The sequence below is a fragment of the Kogia breviceps genome, chromosome 8, assembly GCF_026419965.1.
Source record: "Kogia breviceps isolate mKogBre1 chromosome 8, mKogBre1 haplotype 1, whole genome shotgun sequence".
NCBI lineage: Eukaryota > Metazoa > Chordata > Mammalia > Artiodactyla > Physeteridae > Kogia > Kogia breviceps.
The window spans coordinates 92,347,979-92,374,829 of record NC_081317.1 but is presented as its reverse complement, the minus strand read 5'-3'; the positions used below and the strand labels follow the sequence as shown (position 1 = coordinate 92,374,829).

At 47.8% G+C, this 26,851-nt stretch overlaps 1 protein-coding gene across 1 annotated transcript in view; it reads left to right on the top strand.

Moving 5' to 3' along the window:
* The first annotated feature begins 1,311 nt into the window (after positions 1 to 1,311).
* GABBR2 (gamma-aminobutyric acid type B receptor subunit 2) overlaps positions 1,312 to 26,851 on the top strand; it is a 375,844-nt gene continuing 350,304 nt past the window's right edge. Inside the window, exon 1 of the mRNA XM_059070981.2 lies at positions 1,312 to 1,632. Coding sequence (XP_058926964.1) covers positions 1,312 to 1,632 — 321 coding nt within the window. The remainder of the gene's footprint in view (positions 1,633 to 26,851) is intronic.

Here is a 26,851-nt window from a genome sequence, read left to right as displayed (position 1 = left end):
AATCACCTCTTGGGATTTTGTATTTCCATGCCCACCGTTCCTATTCTTCAAGCTTGGAGAGGTACATGGGGCCTGAGGCTCTAGGTCAGATTACAGGACTGCTTTGCTTAATTAAGGCTAGTCAGTGCAGCCAGTGTGACCTGTCATAGAGAGGGCGAAGTCGAGGGGAACATGGATCCTCTCTGGCCTGAGGACTGTACTCCGACCTGGGGAGGCAGGGGTGGGTGGGTGGGAGATTTCTAGGGCGGAGCCCCCTTCAGGAATGGGGACGTGGGGAGGTCAAACGCCTGGAGGGGGCAGTAGCACACGCAAGGTGAAGACCATCATCTCTTGGGGTTGGCAAAGGGCGGCTCAGTCTGGTGGGGAAGGAGGGGGCTTTCGGCCAAGCCCAAAGGGCTGGACACCTCAGAACCAAGGGGAATTCGAACGCTGTTGGCATCTTTGGCCGCCCCTTCTGGCTCAGTCAGGGTCTCCTAGACACCCGCGCAGAGCAGGGGAGTGTAGGCTGCAGGTGCCTCTAGGACGCCTCCGTGGCGCGCTCGCAAACCAGACGTTCCCAGCCAAACCTCCAAAAAGCAGTCCCAAATCACCTTGCAGGTGCTACAGGAGGCGCTTGGAGAAGCGGCGGCGGCCACTGCGTGTGCCAGCACGCCGTCCTCGTTCCCTCAGCCGCTGTACCCGGACCCTCAGGTCCTGGGAGGTCGCGGGCAGCCCGCGCGGCGGAGGGCCGGGGGCGCGTGTGTGCGGGTGCTGGGAAGGCGGCCCTCCCCGTGGCCGCCGCAGCGCCAGTGCCTCCCCTCCCCCGGCGCGCACGGCCTGTCCCTACCCCGGAGGCGGCCCGAGCTGCCGCGGAGCAGGCTCGCCTTCGCCTCCCGCGTTTCCTACCTCCCGCCCTCCCCCAACCGGGCTCCAGGGGCTGCCGCCGAGCGGCTCCCGGCGGGAGAGCGACTCAGAGCGTGCACGGGGGCGGGCGGAGGCGGCCTGGTTCGGGGCGGCCGCGCTGGAGAGAGGCGCGCGCGGAGACGCCAGCCCCCCTCTCCGCGTTCGCTCGCTCGCTCCCCGCCTCCCGCTCTCCGCTCGTTCCCACCCCTTCCCGGCGTGATTGATCCGTCACGGGCGCCGCCGCTGCCGCCGCCGCCGCGGCCGTTCTGAGCCGAGCCGGAGCCCGAGCCGGAGCCCGAGCCGGAGCCGGAGCCGGAGCCGGGGCCGGCGCCATTGCGCGGGCGCCGCGGGGAGAGCTTGGCGCGGGGCGGCGGGCCGGGCCAGGCCATGCGGGCCGAGTGAGCCGGCGCCCGCAGCCCGCGGCGCGGCATGGCTTCCCCGCCGAGCTCCGGGCAGCCCGGGCCGCCGCCGCCGCCGCCACCGCCGCCCGCGCGCCTGCTGCTGCTCCTGCTGCTGCCGCTGCTGCTGCCGCTGGCGCCCGGGGCCTGGGGCTGGGCGCGGGGTGTCCCCCGGCCGCCGCCCAGCAGCCCGCCGCTCTCCATCATGGGCCTCATGCCGCTTACCAAGGAGGTGGCCAAGGGCAGCATCGGGCGCGGCGTGCTCCCCGCCGTGGAACTGGCTATCGAGCAGATCCGCAACGAGTCGCTCCTGCGCCCCTACTTCCTCGACCTGCGGCTCTACGACACCGAGGTGAGTGCCGGCCGCCCGTGCCGTCGGGGCTGTGGGGGCGATGGCGGAGGGCGTGTTGGACAGAAGCAAGCTTCGGCCCATGGACAGAGCCCTGATTGAGCCTGCCGAGGGCACCGCGCGGGCTGGGGCTCAGTGCTTACCCTCTGGGTCCCGCCGGGCTTGACTGGCACAGCCGGTACCAAGATTTGCTGAACGTCTTCCTCCTCTGGGATTGTATGTGTGTGTATGCTTGTGGGGTGTGGGATAGAAGACTAGGGTCTCCTTTGCTCAGAGAAGGAGTGGAGAAGGTGGTAACTGAACCTCCCCAAAAGCCTGCAGTGGTCGCCCCTGCCCAGGTCCCGCTGGTGGGGCTGTGGAGTGCTAGGTGGGAAGAACAGGCGCATTGACTCTAAACTGGGCCATCAGGGGCTAGAGAGGCCACGGGCCTGCTCTCGGCCCCAGGAAAGCCGAGCTGTTCTTAGAGGTCCGGAGGACTCGGGGATCCGAGGGGCTGGAGGGCGCAGCAGGGCTGGACGAGCTCGGAGCCAGTACCACTCAGGCCGGCGTGGGGCCGCCGGCTCTGCAGGGCTGCTGCCAGCATGTACCCGGCGCTGCCTATGGCACGAGCAGTTTTCTGAGGAGACCCCCTCGGGCTGGTTGGTCAGACAGTGCCCTGATCAGGGCTCGCCCGGGCGCGCGAGGGTGTTCAGCCGCGTCGCTGCTGGTGGCTGGGCGGCTGCAGGCGCAGTTTCTCCGGTCGCAGACTTGAAGCACGGACTTGGAGCGCAGCACCCGGCTTGCCCTCCCTGCCCCCTTCTCTGAGGGGAGCCGAAGAGCCGAGAGCTTTCCATCCCAAGCCCCCTCCTCACACCCTCAGCTTGCATTCCGGCTGCAGCAACAGTGCACACCTTCACCGCCTGCCCGAGGGCTGGGGTGCGCCGAGGGGCCTCAGAGGAGCGATCGAGGGCCGCACCAGGTTGGGTTTGCGAGTTTTTCGGGACTGAGGGAGCCCTTACGCTCCGGCCGCAGCATCTGAGACGCGGCCTGAAGGGGGCAGTGATTTCCTGTGCAGTACGCTCTGTTGGCGCCTCTTCCACCGCGCCAAAGCCCGGCCGAGGCGCTGGGCTTGATTGACCCGGCTTCCTGGGGTTCCCTGGGCGCTTCTGCTCGAGTCCTGGTGCAAACCCCTTTCTGAGAGGAGGGTCGCGCTGCCACGTTGATCGTGCAGCCTAGGCTACACTTCCTTCTCTGTGTACTCCCGCTTTTTTTGGTCCCCGGAGAAAGAACAGAAATCTGGATTGCATCTTATTCCCCATCTCTCCCCTTCACTGATGAACCAGCCTGCTAGCACTGCGCTGTAAATAAAAGGTGAAGAAACGGGTGGCAGTTGGTGGCGGTGTACGCAGGCTGCTGCAAGCAGAGAAGCTTCCTCTGCCCCGGGAGGATGTAAGCTGGGGAGCTGTGCAGAGCCAACCCATGTGGAATCATTTCCGAATGACATTCCTGTCTTCTCCAGAACATTTCAAGTTCTCTGGGGTAGTTGCCCGGCACACATAAACGGAGAGGGCAATGCAATTATACCGAACCATGTCTTCTGGATACTGTTTCTCTGTTGCTCCATCTGTATCTATCTATCTATCTATCTTTTTTTGGGGGGGGGGAAGGACACAGAGAGCCGGTTCTTTGGAGACAAAACCATTTATGGACAGGGCAGCCCTGCTTGCATCATCACCAAATATTGTCAGCTGCATAATGTTTTCACCATCATTTTATCACCTTCAGAAAGCTTCCCTGAAAGAGATTTCATATTAGCTTGTTAGTGGCAGCAAAGGGAAGGGTGCTCAATTTCAGGGTGTGGGTTGATGCTTTTATATTTTATTTTTCAAGTGTGTCTTGATGACTTTCTGAGTGAGAGGGGGCCTAAAGTCAAGAGGATGAGGCAGTCAGAAGGCACTTCAGCTCAGGGGAAGGAGGGCAGAGGGTATAATCTCAGCATCACGCAAGCAGGGAAGCCTATCTCGCCATTTGAAGGGGCACCGAGCATGGGCTTTGGGGTGGCTTTAACCTGGCTTCTGGTCAGAAACCTAGTATCTTCCCTGTGGGTGACCTTGAACAAGATATTGATCTCTCTAAGCCTAGATTTCCACTTCTGAAAAACGGGGACTATTATATGTACTCCCCAGGGTGGTATTGTGATGCTTAAGGGAGATAACAGGCTGGAGTAGAAAATGCCTTGAGCTGGCAGGTGCAGCGGCCGGTGCTCTGTCTGGCATGCTGTAAGCACTAAATAAATGTTTCCTGCCTTCCTTCCTTCATTTTCCTCTGGTGTGGATTCATAAGTAGGACATTGTGACTTCAGATGTGATAAAATGGTCACAACTAAAATATTAAGACTGCTTGTTTGTTTTGCTCACTTCTGAAATCTCATGAAGGCTCAGTGAAGTTACCACCAGAAAAAAAAGAATCTTGGCTTACAATCAAACAAATATGTTATCTCTTGCCATTAAGTGTCACGGTTGGGAGAACACCCAGGTGATATAATACTTAATTTTTTCAAGTGGTCCGTCTTTAGAGTACAGGTACTTTCTCTCTAAGCCGAAGTAATGGATCAGTCTGGGTAATTGCAGCAAAATCCACAGTGATCTAAAGGGTGTTTGGGGCTTGTGTTAGAGTGTGTGGACCCTGTTTTATTCAGATAGGATGTCTTTATGGATTGTGTGTACCCCGTAGTCACTTGCTGGGTGTGTCACTTGTTGTCTGTAGACTTGAATGCAGGATGGATGTGGTGAACACATTTTGGCTGGCTTTGCTAACATTTGTTGTCAGTCAGTGGCCAGAGACAGTGGGCAGCTAGGGTGGACCTCTGTCCACACAGTCTTCAAAAAGATGGAGATTTAGCAAGACATGGGTTGATCTGATCATTGGGACTAGTCTGTCTCAATAAAGGAGCCTTCCGCACACACTTATTCAGTTGCCCCTCTCCTGTAATTAGGATAGCAATAAAGCATTCAAAGCCCCACTCAGTGCCAAGTGTTTGTAAAAATGAAACATCCCAGCAGAGCATCTGCTAGGCAGGACCTCTCTTCTCTGGTGTACTTCAGATCACATCAGCAAATACTTCTTTATGTATTCCAAGGAAGATTTGAGTATATAAAAACACAAGCAAGACAATTCAAAAAACAGATAAAAGGAAGCATCAGAAACCACATAGAAGCATGCAAGTTACTAAACCCAGAACCTGGGCTAAGATGGTTACTGCATTTTTGTAAATTAAATTTTAGCTCTGAGCCTCCTGGCAGTCAAGGTTAAAAGGTAAACATGGTAGATTACATTACTTACGTGTTTGTTTAAAAGACTCTGAGGGACAGTGTCTTTTTTTTTTCATAAGTTTTGCAGGTTCAGAAATGTTCTTCATGTGATTGTTTCTCATTCATTGGTAGCCACATTAATAAAAGTGAATAATAACAAAGGGATGAGTTAAAAAGTAATGTCGGCTTTTCTGATTTGATTAAAGTAATTTTCATTTTGGAAAAATAGAAAATTGTAGAGAAGCATTGAAAAAAAATTGTCTAGGGCTTCCCTGGTGGCGTAGTGGTTGAGAATCCGCCTGCCCATGCAGGAGACACGGGTTCGTGCCCTGGTCCGGGAAGATCCCACATGCCGCGGAGCAACTAAGCCCGTGAGCCATGGCCGCTAGGCCTGCGCGTCCGGAGCCTGTGCTCCTCAACAGGAGAGGCCACAACAGTGAGAGGCCCGCATACCGCAAAAAAAAAAAAAAAAATGTCTATAATCCACCTACACAAAGGTAATTGCATCTAATAATTAGTATTATTCCCTTCCAGTTCCTGGTGTTTACTATTTTGTGTGCTCGAAATCTCTATGCACCCTTTTATATTTTGTTTCATTCAGTTAATGTTATAGCATGGTTATTTTCCCATGTCCTTAAATCTTCTTTGTAAAGATGAATTTTAGTGGCTATTTACTATTCTATCCTATGGGTGCCCCATAAGTATTAAATCATTCCCCTACTGTTGGATTTATATGTTTTCCCCTTGTTACTATTTTAAATTATTCTGTAATAAACTTGGGAAAAGTTCACGGAGCCAAAGGAGCACATTCCAGGTGTGCACCTCTCAGAAGGTCTACCCTGTTGTAGGGATCCAGCTTGGAAAACCCAGAGAAAACCTAGTGATTGGTGAGCACATCCTTTTCTTGAGTGGTTTTGCAAATATCTGTTCTCTCATTCATTGTGCTTTAGAGAGGACCTAAGCGACTGTTGGATGGAGGCCGAGCTTTTCAGGAGGTCTGAGTACAGCTTAGTAGCCATTGGGCACCTACTGCAGTTGCTGGTACTGCAGAAAGGAGTAAACCCAGCACTGGGCTTAGGAGAGGAGCTGGTGCACCGGGGAGAACAGAGCAAGCACATGCTTGTCATTTTCAATGCAAGGTAGAAAGTAATCTGTCTTGATGGTTGCACATTTCTGTGACTATACTAAAAACCATAGGACTGTAGACTTTATAAAAGAATGAATGTTATGGTACGTGAATTGTATCTCAATATAGCCGTTCTTTGAAATAAAGAGATAGAAAATGAGCTCTTTTAGAATCAGGCTCACATCTTTGTGGTTATACCTCATTGCCTTGCATGGTACCTCGCCCTTAGTAGTTGTATTGCTTAGGAACCTTGTTGCAGGTGACAGAAACCTAATTTTAACTGGTTCATGTGGCTGAAAAATTCTGGAGTGGGCTGTATTCAGGTATGGCTGAATCCAGTCCCTCTTTGTCTCTTGGCTCTGATTTCCTCTGTGTTTGGCTTCACCCTCAGTCAGGCTCTCCCCACTTGGCTGTACAGATGGCCCCTAGCAGCTGCAAGTTTACACACTCCCAGTTTAGAAACTCCAATAAGAAGAGTGTTTCTTTCCTGACGTTTTCAGCAAAAATTCCAAGCTCAGCTCTCATTGGCTTCAGTTGGGTCATGTGTCTATCCCTGAACCAATAACATGATGCTGACGGGCCTGGGATATCCGCCGGCCTTTCATGGAGGAAGAGGGAGGTGAGGCCAGCCCCATCCAACCACATGAATACAGAGTGGGGAAGAGGTGATTCCTCGAAGTACATCAGAGGCTGTTAAAGGGGGGTGGATGCCAGGTGGGTCTGATCACAGATATCCACTTGGGGAATGCTAAATTCAAGAAAGAAGCAATAGATGCCAGGGACATTAAGAGAAAGGGAAGCTCACATCTAGGTCTCCTGGAGGAGAAGAAGTCAAGATGAGTCTGGAAGGGTGAATATAATGTTGACACAGAGAGGTGTGGGCTCAGGGAGATGGAGGTTGGATCCTAGGAAGGATCCCCAGGATCAAAGGATAAAGGCCACAGAGTGTGAAGTGTGTCTGGGGAGCGCTGACTTGTTATGTTTTCACCTGAGTGCAGGGTTTGTAGAGGGAAGGGCAGCCTGGTGGTGGGTATGAAAGGCCTTGAATGCCGTGTCAAGAAGTTTGGACTTTATTCTGGAGTGGTGAGGAGCTGTGGGAGGTTTTCAAACATGCGTGTGACAAGATTAAGGCTGGTAGGAATGTAGAGGCTGAATGGTAGACAGGAGAGGGTGGAGATAGAAAAGCCAGGAAGCTATCGTAGCAGTTGAAGGGGGAGATACTGGGGCCTGAGCAGAGATGGAGAGCCAGTGTGAGGGGATGGAGGCACTCTGAGGCCTGACTGGGCAGGAGGGGCAGCAGAGGGGGAGCAATGAGAGTGGGGGCATCTGGCAGGCAGGATAGTAACTGAAGTCAATTGCACTGCAGGGGAATGAGGAGAGAGAGTCCCTGTGGGGATGAGGCTGGGCACAAAACCAGACCCTTCAGCTCCCCTAGCTCCAAGCACCTGTTAGATGAGCTTCTTAGCATGTCACGGGGCCTGGGTTTGTATCCCCATTGGGTACCACGTACCTGCCTGGTGACCTTAGGCAAGCCACTTTGCCTCTGTTTCTTAATCTGTAAAATGGGGCTAATATACTAACTGCCTGATAGGGTGTGGGGAACAAATGAGACCATCCGGGTAAAGTAATTCAGTGCTTGGTACACCATGAATGCTCAGTAAATATTCACTGCTGTTTTGTCACTATTCTCATTATTCCTGTACCGTGTGGTGATGATTATGTTTACCTCACAGATCTGTAGTAGGGATAAATGTGATGGATGTGGAACCTCAAAACATGATGTAAATGTAAGGCCGTGTTATCTTGCTTTCTAATGCCACATTGCTGAGAGAGGTGTCGGAGAGAGAGGATGCGAGTTCGAGATCTTTATTCATGTGTATCTCCCAGCACATCTTACATTTTGCTGTGTGTCATAGCCATCTTTGTCTGTTTCTCCCCCACTGGACTGTAGGTGTAGCTCTGTGAGGGCAGGGCTGGTCCGATTCCCTAGTGGTTTTACATGCAGTGGGCATCAGTGAATGTTTGCTGAACTGAACTATAATTGAATAAATTAGAATCTGCCTTCTGAATTAACTTCCCATAGGATGAATGGTTTCTCTGGATCACTTCCCCAGGGTCTTTGCTCCACCTCCCCATCACCATAGGACTTAGGGGACCCCATATATCAGGATCAAGCTGAGCTGTCTTCCGCATGTTCCCACCAGCAACAACCCCTGAACTTCCCTGGTATGAGGGAAAAATACCCTTGGCCATGCCGTGCCTGCCCCCGACCAATTCCTCAGACCTAGCCAGGCACCCAGTATAAGGTGGGTGGAATAACACACTAGGGCCTGTTTAGAACTAGGTATTGGGCTAAGCGTGTTAGCTCGCCACCTTTATCTTTAAAGAGCTCTTGTTCATGTGTTTGGCCTCCCCTCCTGTGGGATAATCAACTTCTTCATGAAGAGATGTGAGATTTCAATAGGGAAATGAACAAGCTGGAAGTGTAAGATAGGGGTGAAAATAGAGGTGCTAAATAAATATAGAGAGAGGATACATAGCTTTTGTTAGTCAGGGTAGACTAGGCTATGCTGTGAGCAAACGAATCTTGAAATCTCTGTTGCTTGACACAGTCAAATTTATATATTGTTCACCCAAATCCAGTGAGGGTCAGAGCCTCCTGGGAGGCTCTCCTCCAAGTGAGAACACAGGGCCCCAGGCTGCTCTTGTGTTGTCACTCTCCCATCTTTTGGCTTCAAGAAGATGGGGAGTAGGAAGGAATCCACAGGGAGGGCACACTAGATTTTGACCATCTTTACTTGGAAGTGACATGTATTATTTCTATTCATATTTCATTGACCAGAAGTAGTCATTGACCAACTTAACTTGAAAGGAGGCTGGGATGTGTAAAGGAGCATGTGGATGTCTTGGACACTTGTCATTTGGGGTCCTTCAAGAAGTACATGCCAAGATGGATTTACAAGTGCCAGAGTTCTTGGGGGTAATACCAGTGAAAGATAAAAGAGGAGGTAGGGAAACCCTCAGACCACAATGCTGTTCTGACACCTGTGAAAGGAGAGGGAAAGGAGGGAGAGTTGGGAGGAAGAGTCTCAGAAGGTCTTGGCCAGCCCATTGGGGTGCTCCAGAGCAAAGATTGCCCATTAGAGGAGTCACATATTAGAGACCAAAAGAGCCAGGCTCTAGAATCCCTGTGCAACTTAGTCACTGGCTGCAGGCTCCCTGGGAAGAATGTGTCCTTGGCTTAATTAAACACTGTGACAGATGTTGAAGCTACAGCTGAAGGCTTAGCTGATGGCACTTGTCCTGTAGGTTCTCTTTTTAAAGGAGACGTGAGTGGCCCACCTAGATGGCTGCCACAGCTCCACCTATTTCTGCCTCAGTGTCCTAATTCTACACGCGCTGATGGAGAAAATTTTCTGCCAGGCCCTTTTCTAGGCTCTGGGATACAGAGTTGGATGTGACATGGACCCTGCCCTTGAGGATCTCACGGCCTAACTGCTGGTCACCTAACCGTGGTAGGTAGGGGCCAGGGGAAGATGCTGGAGAAGGCATACCCCTTCTGGAGGCACCTGTTTGGTCATTCCCCATGTTGTTTGGGAATGAAATGTAAGTGGCTTCTTACTGCTGACTTTTTTGGTTATTTATTTTGGTTCTAGGAAGGTGAGAAAATTAAATGGCATAAGTTGCCCAGTGAGCATCTGTATTCATCTCCTTTATTTTATTCTTATTCTCTCTGTTTATATAATGATGTGCAGTGAGGCTGGTGAGATGTCTTCCTCTCTGTACCTTACTAGGAACCAGCAGGTGTGCCAGGCTGAAACCATGGAAGTGTGAGCTTCAGATGGGGTCAGCAGTCTGGGTTCTGGTGCTAGGTTAGTTGCTAAGACCTCAGCAGTCTAGGTGCTGGTGCTAGGTTAGTTGCTAAGTCTTTGCTCCTCTATGAATTGCAGCACTGATTGAGGATCTTTGCTCAGTTGTAAGCACTGCAAGAGCAGACCTGGGGTGTGTCTGGGTCCCTTGTGCACACCTCTGCCCCTCCAGGCAGTATCTCAGGGCCAGGCACAGAGCAGGAGCTCGGTAAACATTTATTGAACAAATAGATCTAAAAGCCTGAAGCTCAGCTCTCTGATTCTAAGAGGCTTAATGGGTGTAGTTGTAACAAATTGAGGAAGTGCTTTGTATGCCAAGCCATGTGGGTTGAGCTTTCTGCTTGCTCTTTATTTGTACTTTGGTGCTTTGGGGTCCCAGTAGTTGTGGAGTGCAGAGGGAAAAGGGTACTTGTTGGATGTTCCAATGGAAGATTTTGTGCAAAGCTAATGTTAGTCTCTTCTCCCCTGACAAACATACACAGCATCCTCCAAGGTCCTCCAACATCAAAACCTGGGAAAGAAATACTTTCCAGCATCTGACAAGCATTATGGTTTTAGGAGATTAGTTTATTGGAGCAATGTTCGAACTGGCAGTTGGTGGGTGTAGGAATCAGGTTCTGATACCCCACTCCCACCCCCAGGGACCGTGAGAGCCACAGAGATGGGAGTGGGCTCTCGTCCTAGTAGACACTGTAGGAATGAAGCCAAGTCATCAGCATTGGTGAGCCAGGTGATCTAGTGGCAGGTCTGAGTATAGTGAATAAAGAGGTGTCCTGGGATCCCCTGAACAACAAGACATATTCCAGGTGCCCTGCTCCTGGGCTGGAAGCTATTGCTCTTTGTCCTTCCGTGGTCAGGACTGATTCAGGAACTGGGTAACCTCAGTCTGGAGTGACTATTTCTCTGACCTGGTTTTGGTCTGGAGCCCAAATCAGATAACCAAGTTTATTAGAATCATGTGCAAAATAAGAGTAAATTGGTTATGAGCTGATGTTTGAAGGTCTGGGAATTCTTGCTTGAGTAAAGGGCATGAACATTGTGACACCTTTGGGGGCTGATTGGAGTGTTCTTTTTTTGCCAACTTTCTCAGTCTTTTTTGAACAGTCTACATTGCTGGAAGGATGAAGTGTCATTGTCATGTAGAAAATTCGTGGTAGATCCAAAGTACTGAGTAAATGGATTCATCTGTCTTCATCAGTGCCCATGTCCCACGGCTGCTGGCTGAAGCAGACCCCTTTCTTCTGCCATTTGGCAAGGACATCCTCAGTCACCGTTCAGATAAAATCTAGCCATAGAAGGACTGTGGAGTGATGCGTTATTGCTGCTCTCGGGGCGTAGGGTCAGGAGGTGGCAGAGAGAAAATGATATTTTCACACGCTGCTCATGGTCCACTTGACTTTGTTCAGAGGGAACTGATTTTGAAAGCAACAGCCATCCTTACAATAATCACTATATTGTCCAAATTGCTTTGGTTCTGGAACTGCCCATTCACTGAAGCTTTTCTGAGAATGCCCAGAATTGTTTCAGGGATTTAACTGGCAGACAGGGACCTAGAAGCCCACTCCAGGGCGTATGATCAGAGCCCATGCAAATGCTCCCACCCAGCCCGTCTCAGAGCCCCTTGCCTTTGATAGAAGAAGAATTGGCTAGCCTGTCACTCCATAGAATGTCCTCTCAGGGCCACACTGACCCTTCTGACCTCCTTGCTGGACTCTGAATTCTAGAAACCTTGGGAAGCCTTTGGAGAGCTTCTAATCTTGTCATTTAAAAAAGGAGAAGGTAAAGGAAACATTATGTGCAAGTGTGTAGGTGAAAGAAAAGAGACTACAACAACCGTAACTCACCTTTATCCTGCGCTTAGCACACGTGTCAGTCCTATGTCAAATACTTATTTAATTCTCATGCCAATTTGATGCGGTAGGTGCTATTATTGTCTGCATTTTACGTATGAGGCTTAGAGAGGTTAAGTGACTTATTTAACATCACAACCGACCAAGTGGTGCTCTGGGATTTCAATTGGATGGTCTGACTTTGATCTCTGCTGCTTAAATACTAAAGTGAAACAGCATCTTCATATGGGAGTTATCTTCCTCCCATGAAAGCAAGTGGCACGTTTTGTCAGTAGCTGCCGCTTCTCTTTTTTTGGATGAATTTCACCCAGCTGCTTGCCTCTCCCTCTAATTCAGCCTCATCTTCACCCATTTCCCTGTCCGCCCACTCAGACACACAGCGGCGCTGAACTCTCTACTCACTTTAAGTGTGTCTGTCTACACATCTAGCTCACACGGATCCGCTCTCTGCTTCCCTTGCTCCGGCAGAGCTTGTCACCTCCTGTAGTGTTTACTCGGAGTGTCAGTGTTTGTCTCTGTATGTGTGTCTCCTGTTAGACTTAGAGAGCAGCAGTAGTGCTTCCTTTATAGATGTAGCTCATACTTGCTAAGCATCTACTTGGTACCAGGCCCAGGGCTGGTTATAGGGCATGTGGAGGTGAGTCTGAAACAGCAGTGCTTTCAAAGAGAGGCCACCAGGGATCGTTACTATGCAGCATAAGGAGCGTGATGGTGCAGCCTGGGGCTATCACCCAGATGCAGAGGACCTTTAGGACCACTGACCCAGCATGCTGGTCAGGTGGCCTCCCTTTTTTATACCCTGACTCATAATTGTTCTGGGAATGGGAACAAGACTTCTCCCTGTGCCCTTGAAGGCCCTGTAGTCTGTCCTGTTCACTCCCAGCTTCATAGCTCAGTACTCTCCCCTTTCCCTCTGGGCCTAGACATGTGGTCCTTTCAAGTTTCTCTGATGATTGTGCTCAGAGTGTGCACAGGACCTTTGCACAAGCTGTTTCCAACATCTGGAATGCTTTTGCCATCTTTCTTCATCTTTTAGATACCAGCTCAAGTGTGCTTTCTCCATTCTCCCTGATTGGGAAAAATCCCCTATTACAATTTCTCTAAGACCTATGAACCTTTGTAGTGCTTATCACAGTTGCAATTTTAAATTGTTGGATTATTTGATCAATGTTGGTCTTCCCCTATTCTGCCAGGGCACTGTGAACTTAGTCTGTTTTGGATTACAATAGTGCCTCGCACAGTTTCTAGCACATGGTAGGTGCTCAATAAATATTTGCAGAATGAATGGATGAGTGGTGAAGGATTGTTTATAATGGCTTCTATGTGTTTTTCGATGCCCGGACAGTGTGGGGAAGACACCTGGACACTGTGGAAAGACCATCGCATATGGAATCAGAAACCTGTGTGTGTGTGTGCTGTTGCTGCTCACTCCTTAAGCCTCAGTGTCCTCATCTGTGAAATGGGGATGATCCTTTCTCCGAGGCTTATTTTGAAGGGTGACATAGAACATGCATGTAAAACATTAAGTACAGGGGGCTACGTTGAGTAGGCACCCACTAAATTTTATCGTTGTTATTTTATTATAATGCATATGAAAACATAAAATGCTGTGTAGTCACATAAAAACTTGTTCTTATTTCAGTGGGAGATTGTGTGTTTGAGGCCAGCCAAGAAGTATGATATCTGTGTCTGAGATTCACTGAATGGGATTCTAAGTGAAGTGGTTGTTTCTAAATCCCTGTCCATTTCCAGAAGGATCTGAGGTGCACTGAGAGCTCAGTGGTGAATCTCCTCTGGGCCTGGGGCTGGGCTGTTGACCCCAGTGGACTCCTTATAGCTGAGTGTTGTCACTGCTGGCTATTGTCCACCGCCAAGCCTGGCTGTGAGCTGGGCCAGTGCATGGGGACAGGCACGTCATCTGTTCTGCACCTGCCATCTCCCTGAGCCCAGGACACAGTCTGCAGGCCCTTGGCGATGTCTGTGAGTGGATGAGTGCCTCTGTGTCCGAGCACCTAGCACGGCCCCTGGCACATTGTAAGTGCTTAGCAAATGCTTTTTGCATGAGTGTCGCTAAACACCATGTACAACATAACCATTTTGGATAAAATCACAATGGAGCCTCTAAATGGAGCAGAGGGAGAAGACACGATCAGACATCTGTGAGGAACGGATGGCTCCACCTGCATACCGGATTTGAAGGCAAGAGAGAAATGTTTTGGTGTTTCCCTTGTCAGGAGAACATGTTTCCCTTTAGGCTCCAGAGACAAATCTTTTAGCTTAAGGGCCAGGTGGTTCAGTGGAAAGGGCTCTGTGCTCTTGCCATGGGTGACCTGTCTCTGGTGCTCATTAGGGGATGACCTTGAAGTAGTTGTTTAACTTCTGTAAACCTTGGTTTTGTTGTCTATAAAATGGGAATAATAATAATGCCTGCCCTGCTTGTCCATGGAATTATTGTGGAGATCATTGAGGAGGGAGGGAGGGAGGGAGAGAGAAAGAGAAATAGATTAATGTGAAACTGCTTTAAAAAGTCGTAAAGAGTTGCAGTATCAGATGTGTCTGAAACTAAACAGAAAGAGTAATTAATTCTGGGTTGTCCTCTCAGGGCCTTTGGATATTTCCAATAACATCTTTATCAAAGACACAGAGATGCTGTTCACACAGGTGATTCATTCAACTTTCTATTAAAGAAGGTGGGCACAGTATTGGATAACAACACTGTGGAAGCAGTTAGCCAGGGAGCTGAGGTCTTCTGACCCAGCAGGCTGTGTTACAGAAGCATCTAGAACAAGAAGTGATTAACATGTCTTCCTCTCATCTGTCAGATGTCTTCAGAGTCCAGCCATTCGTCTTTGGCAGGTGTCAGATCCAAGACCATCCACAAGCAGGAGTTAGGGCAGGAGTTTGGTGGTGTGGGAGTTAGGGCTGTCTGCTGCAAGCAGCGATTTGGGATCCAAGCCAGCAAATCATGGAGGTTGCTAGGTTTGGGGGCTGGGGCAAAGACTGGCACGTCCGATTGAAATATGAAATGCCCAGACTGGGCCAGGAGTGGGAGGCTGGGATGCCCATGTGCTGAGCTAATAGTATTTATTTTCTCCAGAAAGAGCTTTGGTTCTTGCCAAAAGATGTACAAGTATTTCATTGAGATCTCAGAGTTCTGGGCCAGGCAGTGTGGAGATGACGGGTTTGGTTTGAGAGATTTGGGGACCCCAGTAGTCCCTCCAGCTATGACATCCTCAGAAGAGCACCTAATGGGCTCCTGTGGATGCTGGTCTTGAGACCATCTGATTGGCTTTGTTTTGGCCACTCTAGATCCTCGGCAGGCTGTGGCCCTAATTCCAGCCTGGTGGCTCCACGGTGGACAAAATGACAGGTCCTTACTGAGCCCCTACTATGTGCCAGGCACTACACTGGGTGCACGCACACGCGTATCGGAGAAGGCAAGGCTCAGTAGAAAGAGCTTGGACTTCCGAGCCCGAGAGGCCCAGGTCCGGCTCTCGGCCCTGCTGGGTGACCTTGGTGAGGTCGCTTCGCTTGGGGCCTCGCTTCCCAGATGTATAACATGGAGGTTTGATAGCAGATGACCAGCATTGTTTTGAGAACTAAATAAGATAAAAGCATTTGGATCTGGTGCCCAGTGGGTGTTTAGCAGATGCCACAGAGCACAGTACCCATTGGGGATGTGACACACTTCTGTTCTGGCATGAGGCGGGGGCAGAAAGTTGCAGAACTGTTCTCTGAGAATTGCTGTGAGTTCTGGCTTCCTAGGCTGAGGACTTCTGCTGAGTTTTAGTTTGAGTCACCTGGATGGCTCTTTCACTGCACACGTATAAAAAGCCAGGTGCTTCTAGTTTGGAGAGCCAGGGAGGTGGGTGTAACTGGAAGAAGGTCCTGCTCTGGTCTGGCTCTGTATTCAGATGATTCTAGAAGCCGCTCTCTTACTGTTAGGAAGCTTCAAGGTTGCTGGGGTCAGTGGCCCCTGGGAGGGAGAGGAATGAGACTCTGATCCCTCCCTCTGGGGTTTGAAATTGTTAGGACATGTCTGAGGGGTGACATAGCTTTGAGCAGGGTCTGCTGCAGGAAAGGGCAAAAAGAGCTCCAAGGGGAGCTTTGCTTGGAGTGGGGGCCCAGGTCATGGGGTGTCGAGGGCAGGCTGGTTTGAAGATGGGAACTGATGCTGGAATGTCCCCTCCTCCTCTGTGACACCCTGGGGAGGCTCTGGGGATGGTGACTATGTATATAATATAAACTGAAGGTGCTCAGTGTTGAGAAGTTTAACCCTCAGTTTCCATCTTGGTTCTGACACTCCCTTGGCCCAGGGTTGACCCCCTCAGGGGGCAAGGCCCTGCCCTGGTTTCAGTGCAGACCCCAAGCAACTGTGGCCAACACGGCAGCTGAAGGGAACCAAAGCCGGCACCTGGGCCTGGCTCAGAGTTTGATCTCAGGGTCACCTCGAGGGGTGCTGGTGAGGTAGACTCGCCAACCTGTCAGCCTAGACCACCTGGAGGGCCGGGGCGCACTGTGGTAGGTGCTCCCAGGAGAATGCCTGAGCTGCCCTATCCCTCTTGTCTTTGAACATTCAGATAAATATGACCTTATTTGTACCCCAGTCTGGTACAGTGTGAAGTGCAGTTGGTTTCTCATTTAGTTCTGATAATAACTTTATTTAGTAGATATTATTTCAACAACAAAACAACAAGAATTACAGATTTTGTGTAGTGCTAGAGTTTATTATTTATTCCAAATGCATCACCCAGTAATAACCTGGTAAGAGAGGAATTCTTCCATTAGCCCCGTTTATAGATGGGAAAACTGAGGCTCAAAATGATGAGCCCTGGGTGAGACTGTAAGCGGAGACTTACTAAGTCTAAGTCTGCCAGACTCTAAGCCCAGTGCCCTTTGCACTGCCCACAGCTGCCGGGCACACTCTGGCCTAGGCACATGGGTTTTGTGGTTCTGCTCTCTGCTCTGGGTTCATGGGGATCCAGCCAGAAGCCGGGAAGCCATCCATCATGGCTGTTCCCGAAGGTCCTTCAAGAGAGGTGTGTGTACAGATGCAGTTGGCTTCATGGATGATAAAGTGCTTCCGACTTTATCCTCCTAAGCACCTCAGGAAGGACTGCCAGAGGTGGGCATCCGCAGCAGGTAGATAGATGCTCAGAGTGGCTACAAGGTTGGACCAGTATCCACATGCAGGCCAGTGTCAGCTGGCCACATGGGAGAGGTGGACATTGGGCTCCATTCAGGAACGAGAATGATGCACCTGCCTCATGCCAGGCTGTGAGCATCTGAATGTGATTCGGATATGACATGACAGTGTGGGTAACTCATATGTGAGCAAGTGACCCTGGTTGAGTGCCTGACTCTTGAGCAGGACTGCCTTGCCATCATTTACCAGCTATGTTAATTTTTGGCAAGCCACTTCATCTCCCGTGCCTCAGTGTTCTCATCTATACAATGGGGTGATAATAATAGTACCTATTTCATAGGATAGTTATAAAAACTAAATCAATTAAAATTTGCTGATGTCTTCGACCAGTGTGCAAAACATAGTAAGTGCCATAAAAGTCTTGTCCAGTAAAATAAAAGATAAGAGGCTGATGTGAATAGACTCTTAGGAAGGCACAAGTAAGGGCTCTAGGAGCATGAAGGGAGGGCTGATGCATTCTCACTGGGTGCAACCTGGGAGGGCTTCTCAGAGCAGGTGACTTTTGAGCTGGGCTTGAGGGAGAGAGGTGGAGATGTGGGAAGAACCCTGTGGGAGGAGGGAACTGCACTAGCAAAGATAGAGAGGTGGGACTTTGCGGGGATAATGCTGAGCCATTCAGGTGAGGCAGGCGCATAGGTGACTGACAGCAAAAGACATTGTGGAGAGAGAGCAAAGATCTGGAAAAACAACCATCTTTGGGCCTGCAGTATCTGAAAACATAGTTTTAAATCAATCAGTGTTCACTGAGGGCCTCCTTCAAGGTCCTGGCTTCTGGTACTTGCTTTCAGCGCAGAGGCTTCTTGTTGGCTAAAGCTGGAGGATACACCCCCATGTCACCTGGGAGCTGGACAAGGTCATCTGCAGAGACATCACAAAGATTAGGGCTCAGGGGAGAGAAGGTAGATCAGGCAGATTTAGTTAAATCTTGGCTTTGTTACTTCCTGAGACTTCTTTTGGCAAGCCCCTCCCTATCCCACTGAGCCTGTTTTTCCTTCTATACAATTTGGATGTGGGTTCCTGCCTGACAGGGTGTCCAGAAGGCAAGGATGAGAGGAAGTATCCTCTGAGAACGTTGAATGGGAGTAGGACCCAGCCATGTTTGATTAGATTCAGGAGAGAGCCTGCCATGATACCATTCTAATTTTAACAATCGAAAAGTGACTCAGGGTCTGAAGAGGGCCCGAGAGTGATTTCAAAGCTTACTCCAAGTTGGGTCTGTAGGTGGACGTAATAGGTGCAATCAGCTTTACGTTTCTCTTAACGGCTTTCTTGATAAAGGGAAGCAGAGAGCAGCAGGGATCCGTGCTGGAATAACTGTTGGGAAACCTCGGCAGCCAAAAGCCAGGTTGGCAGACCCGGTCCTGCGGTCTGAGGGCAGAAGGCTGGTGCTGACGTCCCCAGGGTTTTCTGTCAGGCTGATGGGCAGCGGGTCTGGCTACAGAGGTTTCCCTTTTTGACATGGGGTGAGCCATAGACTGCACTGGTCCTTGGGGGCCTGTCTCTGTTTGAGTGTAGCCGGATATCAGGCAAGGATTAGTACCACCCCCTGCCCGCACATTCCCCAGCAGGACAGGCTCTGGGTTTAGAGACAGAAAGGCTCCTGGGGGCGGCTGTTGTTTTGGAGTCTAGTGATTGAGCAGAGTATCTTAAGAGGATGGAGTTCTTAGGGCCCAGCTGGGATATAGAATGGCTTTCCTTTTGAGACCTGCCAGGTTCCAGCCCTTTTCCCATCTGCTGCAGATCACTTCTTCTCTGAGCAGTGACAGGCCATTCCTAAAACCCATTTGGATGGAAGAGATTCTGAACAGAGCTGTAGAGTGGTTTTCTCACAACCGCTGATAAAGAAGTTGATGTATAAAGACTCAACTGGATTTTTACCAAAACGACTCCCTTCTGGGTGTTTAGAGAAAGAGAGTTGTAATGCCTTAGGGGGAACTGAAGGGAATGGAAGGGATGTGTTCAGAATATAGGTGTGGATCTTGGAAGGCTTGACCTCGGGGTCTTTCCATTGGAGCTGGGCTCTCTGAGCCTCAGTTTCTTTATCTGTAAAGCGGGGAGGGTACCCTCTCCAGCTACCCTCCCAGGGTGATTTTTTGCTTAAATTGGATAATGACACTGGAGAGCCCTTGAGAAAAGTCAAGATGGGACTATCTGGGATTGTTAAGTATTTCTGTGAGAGAGCCTTACAGTGGTATTTGTCCAGATACATAAAGAAGGAACTCATGAAAGCTACAGAAAAAGCAGTATTGTGAAAATAATAGGAACTAAAGTAGGTCTCATTTAGGTTTTAGGAAGAAATAGGGCAGTGGATGTAAAGATTGAGGTATCTATTCTTGTTTTTAAGTCAGAATTGACTTTTTAGGGCAGAAAATGGGCAGTTGGATTCTTTCATCCTGTATGAGTTAGAAGTTAGAATGTCAGAGGAGATAAAGGGCCCACCAGAACAAACAAATAAATATATCCTGAAAAGATTTTCTTATGTGGTTTGGATGTGTATAAGAAGCCAGTTTAAAAGTTTTCAGTTCTTTGAATGGTATAAATAATGATAACTGAACTAATAGTGTTAGGAAGAGCATGATAGACTCCTTTGGAGAAAAGCCAGGTTAGGAGACATCTGCAGTGCAGAATATTTTAGAGGATGACACTGACCTCTGCGCTAGCTGCAACTGTTTGCTTTCTCCAGTCTAGCTCTTCTTCTCTGGAGCTGTACAAGATCCTCCAGAAACTGGGGATGTGGGAATTCTGGTTATAGTCTGGGTCCTCTGGGAGCAGGCATGAAATTGCCCAAGTGAAACCATAGCATATCTCATCATCAGCACCACCAGCATCCTCAGAGTGAACACATTCCATAGGCTTAGCCTCTGTTCTTTACAGTAGTAAATCGTCGTTTTCATCAAGGTCCTAGGAGATAGGCATTCTCATTGCTCCCGTTTTTCAGATGAGAAAGCTGAGGCACAGAGAAGTTTAATAATCTGCCTAAATTTACATGGGTAGTAATTGACTAATTTAATCCCAAGCAGTGTGGTTCTAGGGCCCACATCCATAAACATTAAGCACCTCTGTCTTTGTTTCTGGCTTTCAAAGGGACCTCAAAAGATCAAGTGGTCCAGTTGTCTGCTTTCCCACACATAATCTTATCATTATCCCTATTTTACAGATGAGAAAGCTGAGGCCCGGTGTTATAGACTGAATGTCTGTGTCATCCCCCTGCCCCCCCACCACAATTAATATGTTAAATCCTGACTGCCAGTGTGATGGTATTTGGAGGTGGAGCCCTTGGGAGGTGATTAGGATTAGTGTCCTTTTTAAAAAGGAGACCTCAGAGAACTCACTTGCCTTTTCCATCATGTGAGGTTATAGCAAAAGATGGTCGTCTGTGAACCGGGAAGCGATTTCTCACCAGACACCGAATCTGCTGGTGCCTTGATCTTAGACTTCTCAGCCTCCAGAACTGTGAGAAATAAGTTTCTGTTGTTTATAAGCCACCCAGTCCATGGTACCTGTTCTAGCAGCTCGAATGGACTAAGACACCAAGAGAAGAAGGGACCTGACTTGCTAAAGCCACACAGTGAGATTGCAAGCAAGCTGGACCCAGGTCTTCATTATAGGAATGACCTCCTCCAGAAGTTTCTGCTCTGCCTTTTGGGTGTCTTTCCTCTTTCTGAGAGAGTGAGAGCCACGTCAACATGTGGCCCAGATTAGGCTCTTCCTTCTTACCCCTGGCATGCTTTCCACTCTCCTCGAACCAGCAGGTCATCCTCTTGTTGCTGGGCTCACTCTGGCTGCCAGGACCCTTCCCCGGCGTGCCCCTCCCCACTGTCCACAGAATCTGCCCAAGGGTTACAGGTAGGTTGGCAGGAACCTTCACCAGCTGTGATTCCAAGGTGGGTGCTCAGAGCATGCTCAGAGGGTGGTCTGAACAATTAGAAAAAGAAGAGGGGATCACTCTGAGTTCTCCAACAACATGATGGGCTGCACTGACCTCACTTACTTTGTTGAGAAAGTTACAAACTCACGAGGTTAGGGGAGCTGGGAACCTAGCAAATGTGAACTCCATGAAGGTATTTGACAAAATCTCTTGTTAACTTTTCAACCAGGTAGAGAAGATGGTCCATGTAGAGGCATCTGTTAATTGTTTGAATCTCAAACCCAAAAGATGTTAATCTGGGAGTAGTCTGGGATGGTTGTCTGCAGGACTCTGTTCTTTGCCTGGGCCTTTGAATTATAGATGGTCTCCAACTTATGGTGGTTCGACTTATGGTGTTTTTACTTTATAATGTGCAAAAGCAATATGCATTCTGAGAAAGCGTACTTTTTAAATTTTGAATTTTGATCTTTTTGTGGGCTAGTGCCGTACAGTACTCGTGATGCTGGGCAGCGGCCCTGAGCGGCATCTCCTGGTCAGCCACACAATCACGAGGGTGAAAACTGATATACTTAAAACCATCCTGTACCCAGCCATTCTGTTTTTCACTTTCAGTACAGTATTCAATAAATTACTTGACATATTCAATACTTTATTAAGAAATAGGCTTTGTGTTAGATGACTTTGTCCAAATCTGTAGGATAACAGAAGTGTTCTGAACATGTTTAGGGTAGGTTAGCCTAAGCTATCATGTTCAGTAAGTTACATGTATCAAATGTATTTTTTTTTTTGCGGTACGCGGGCCTCTCACTGTTGTGGTCTCTCCCGTTGCGGAGCACAGGCTCCGGACGTGCAGGCTCAGCGGCCACGGCTCACAGGCCCAGCCGCTCCACGGCACGCGGGATCCTCCCGGACCGGGACACGAACCCGTGCCCCATGCATCGACAGGTGGACTCCCAACCACTGCGTCACCAGGGAAGCCCTCAAATGTATTTTTGACTTAATATTTTCAATTTATGGTGGGTTTATCAGGACTTAACCCCACCGTAAGTTGAGGAAGATCTATCTATCTATCTTTCTATCTATCTACCTATCTATTTTCTATGTATCTGTATTTATTTATTTATTTATTTATTTATTTATTTTCGGTATGTGGACCTCTCACTGTTGTGGCCTCTCTCGTTGTGGAGCACAGGCTCCGGACACGCAGGCTCAGCGGCCATGGCTCACGGGCCCAGCCACTCTGCGGCATGTGGGATCTTCCCGGACCGGGGCACGAACCCGTGTCCCCTGCATCGGCAGGCGGACTCTCAACCACTGCACCACCAGGGAAGCCCTATCTGTTTTTAAAAGAAGATATATATTCTTTCTTTAATCAGTGACTTGAATAAGGTCATAGAAGTCATACTAGTCAAATTTTGCTGATGATATCAAGCTGAGAGGATTAACAAATATTTCAGATGACAGAGCCAGAAAACAAATTTCCTCTTACATTCACACCATTGCTCCAGGATTCCAAGAGTTCTCTTTCAGGGTTCACTACCTCAGCTGGCTCGTGGGTTCTGAAAACCAGCTGCTTAAGGACAGGATGAAGTTGATGAGGCTTAAAGGGAGTAGATGTGAAAAGACACTGAGGCTCTAGTTGACCATGACTCATTTTGCTCTCTGGAGGGAGGGAGCAGCTGGGGTCTGCTGCTCAGCGCCTGTGCTGACGTAAATGCAGGCCACTGGTAGTCCCTGAGTCTGCTGAGAATGGGGCCTCTTGAAAGGCAATGCCCGCAAGACCACTGAAGATGTCTACAGACTAGAGAAAAGCTCCTGTTGGTGACCTTGGCTTTGACCTTGGCTTCATCTCTTGTTACCTTCCCTCCTCCCCTCTCTCCTCCCTTCTGCAGATGCTTATTAAGTAAGACCTCGGGGTGCCAGGCACCGCAGTGGGCAGTGGTGGGCAGTACCAAACAGGTCCCTGACCTCATGGAGCTTATGAACCAGTGTCTTTCTACAACATGTATGTAGGTGGTGCCAGAGGTCTATGGGATGGTGCCATCAGACTGGTCCTGGGGGAAATCCAGGCATCCTGAGGTAGGCAGCCATGCGGTCAAGAGCTGAGGAACACACAGGTGAGGCCAAACAGGGGACCCTGGAGTGGAATGGCCTTCTGTTCTGGGAAATAGTTCATCCTGCCTTGGGCTAGGTAGTTGGGGAGGGGGTGGTGGGGCAGCAGCTGGCCTGGAGGAAAACAGAGAATTGCATCCTTAGGTCAGGGAATTCAGGCAGAGGCCATCACACGGACAAAATACAGATCTCTATGGACAGAAGCTTTGGTCTGGGGTGACGTTTATCTCTACCACAGATATTGTTTTTACTCTCTGTTTTTGAAAAATGTTATTGTAGAGTGTAGCAAAAGGTATTTGGTTTTGATCTTTTGGGATAGGGACATTATCTTGGAATCACAGGCCCCCTTTCCAGGATGAGGACAAATGTACCAAGGAATCAATAGATATCATTGAGTAGCACGAGCAATTTCTGTTTGAGGACTTTAGTCAATATCATGCCAGTGGACTCCATCTCCACTGTTGGACCTTTCCCAGCTGGGAAGAGAACGGCATACTTTCAAGATCATTTGCATCTTTTGAAAAGCCATCCTAATGACTGACTTTAGTACTTGAAGAGTTTGCATTAAGATTTAAAAAAAAAAAAAACCTTGTAGTGTCTTTATCTTATTATAAAAGTAATTTATGTTTATTGAAGACAATTCAGAAAGTGCAAATTAAAAGAAGAAAATTAAAATCACTCATAACCCCACTATCTAATATAATCACTTTTGATATCCTGGTATATATTCCCATACTTTTTAAAAACAAAATTCAGATTATTTGCTGTTTGTTACCTGCTCTTATTTTCTTTAAAACTCTATATCATGAAGAACTTTCTGGGCCATTTCAGAACCTCTACTCCATATTTTTAAGTGGCTTACCAATATTCCAGTAGGCCATATTTTGATAATATTCTCTTGTTGAAATGTGGGTTGTGTGCATTTTTTGTGTGATTCTTAACAATGCTGCAGCATACAGCCTCGAAACAAAGTGTGTGTGCTTCTCTATGATTAGTTTCTTAGACTGTAGCATTGCCTGAGCCAAAGGGTATGCAAAATTTAAATATTTTAAAACTTAGCTATCTCTGCCATTTCTGGAAAGCATACCATGGACTAGAGTCAAGTGCTTTTATATGCATCATCTTGCTTAGTTTTTATAACGTAAGTAGGCACTATTATTATTCTTCTTTTGAGATAAAACATCAGAGTCTTAGAGAGTTTTAGTAGCTTACACAAGACCTCAGAGCTAAGACGTGGAGGGAATCAGGCCCATTTACCTGCCTACAGGACCGACAGTGGAATCCTGTACTACTTACTGCTAAGCTGTCTATCCTCAGACAGCAATGGATGAGGTGGGCGAGGCCTTGTTCTGGAGCACGTAACTGGGAGATATTGCTAAATAAAAAACAAAAACAAAAGCTCTGCCAATTGGGTAGTTGATAAGCTTTTATTTTGCACTTCTTTGTTTATCAGAAAGGTTGAATGTATTTCACTGTTTAATGAGCTCTGTTTTAGTGAATTGACTTGTCATATCTGTCGACTATTTTCATGAATATGCATAGCTCTTTCCTATTGATTTGTGAAACGGCTTTTTATGTATTACAGTTATTTACCCCCCACCCTCAATGTGTGTAGTAAATATTTTTCCAGTTTTTTTCTCTTGCCTTTTAATTTTATGTTATTTTTCAACATGGGTTTTTAAAAAAAATCTCATGTAGCTAGATTGATAATCTTTATGGTTTCTGCTTTTGATGTTGTGCTTAGAACATCCTGCAAATAATCCATGGTTTTATAAATAGCCCACTTAGATTTTCTTTTGGTTACACTAATGATTTAAGTTTTTAAATATTTAACACTTTAGTACATTTAGTATTTATTTTTTAATAATGTGAATGAACCTCTGATGATATATATTTTTCCAAACGGTTAATCCAACGTTCCAATACCATTTGTTGAATAACTTATTTCTCCATTTACTTGAAACGACACCTTATATACAGTTGGTCTGTTTCTGAATTTCTAGGTTTCTAGGTTTTATAGGTATGTCTAGGTCAGTGCACTACTATTTAAATCACCTAAGCGTTATATTACACTTTAATATCTGATAAGGTGAGTCCTCTCCATAATAGTACTTCTCTTTTCAAGGATTTTCTTAACTATACTCACCCATTTATCCTCATGCTAGAAGCTTAGAATTATTTTGTTGAGTTCTAAAAATAATAATCATAAAGTTGATATTTTGGTTGGAACTTGGCAAACTCAGAGATTGATTTGGGGAGAATTGAAATCTTTGCATTATTGGGTCATCATATTCAAGGAACAAGCTGCATCTTTTCTTTCATTCTTACCTTTTTATATCCCTCTTGAAGATTTGGTAATTATTAATTCATTCCACAAATATTTCTTGAGCAGTTCTAGACATTGTAGCCCTTTTCATATGAACCTTACTCGTTTGACTAAGTTAATTACTCAGTGTTTTATATCTTTGTTACTGTTGTGAGCGATATCTTTTTACTTTATAGCGGCTCCCCTTCGTCACTGTATTTTCTGATTATTGCTGGTGTGTAGAAAGCTTTGATTTGTGAATATTTCATAAACAGCCACCTAATTGAGCATTCTCACTGGTCTGAATAGTTTTGCGTGGGCCTTCCAGGTAGTCAGTCATCCTTTTTTGCAAGTGACAATACTTATACCTCTTCCTTTTCAATTTTTACCTGGCTTCTTTGTCAGTGGATTGAATTATCATCAACTGTGAGAGCAGAACTGGGTAGATGCTGTGAGCACAGGCATTCTTGTTTGATGGTGTGACTCCTGTTCACTGTTGCTGGGCATGCTGGCTGTTGTTTGTGACAGGCTTTGGTGTGTCCTGCAGGTACTTTCTTTCTCATTTACGAAGAGGGGTTGGTTTTATTGTTTTAAATCAGAAATGAGTAAATTTTATTAAATGCTTTTTCAACATCTCCTGTATGAACTGTTTGCATTTCAAAAAGTTATTTTAGCAGGCCCAGTGGGAGACTTCGTATCTGCAGCTAGACTGTAAACACTTGTGTGAGTGGGGTCTGTTCTCAGAATCATCTAAAGTCATTCCTCCCCAGCTGTATTGAGACCCTATGGAGAAACAACGAGCTAAAACCATCCAATCCCCCACTCTCCCCCCGCAGTAGGTACTCAGACAATGTGTGTGAGAGTCAGTGGATGCACATTCGGTCACTGGCATGAATTCTAGAAGGATATTAAAGAGAAGCACTCAAAATTTAGAGGTGGGAAGGCTGGGGAGCCTCACCTTTCCTTGTGCACTAATTAGGAGGCCATCAATGTAAGGAGGCATTTCATCCAGTTTTCCAGATGAGGTTAGTATCATGTTTGCCTCATCGAGGAACTGAATTACAATGCCATAGACTTAAATTGCGGGCCATAAAGTGTTTGTCAAATACTAATTGTAGCCTTCCTGAGGTATTACCAGCCTCATGATTATGTCAGTTGTCGGGATGGCAGGCAGCCTTCCCAGCAAAGCACCTTGCAGTAAAGGTGCGGCTGTAATGGGGTGAATTTTGTCTGGGGAATTAGACCTGCTTTCTGAATTAATAAGGGATTCAGGTGCCAGGTGAGGAGCCGAACTGTGGTTGGAAGTGCCCCCAGGATGGTGCCAGTTGATTTGGCTGAAAACAAGTTCTTCTAAAACAATTTGGTTGAAAACAATATGATCAAGGTGAAAATTAGTTCCAAAATGATGAGTTGGCAACAAATGAATCATTCCCTCTTTGCTGGATTTTCACATATGGGTAGTTTTGGTGCACTATTCATTTATTCAACAAATATTAACCATCTACTGTGTGCCAGGTACTGTTGTCAATAGTCTGGTTTCAGCAGTGGACACAACAAAGACCCTGTCCACAGAGAGCTTGCATGCTGATGAAGGAG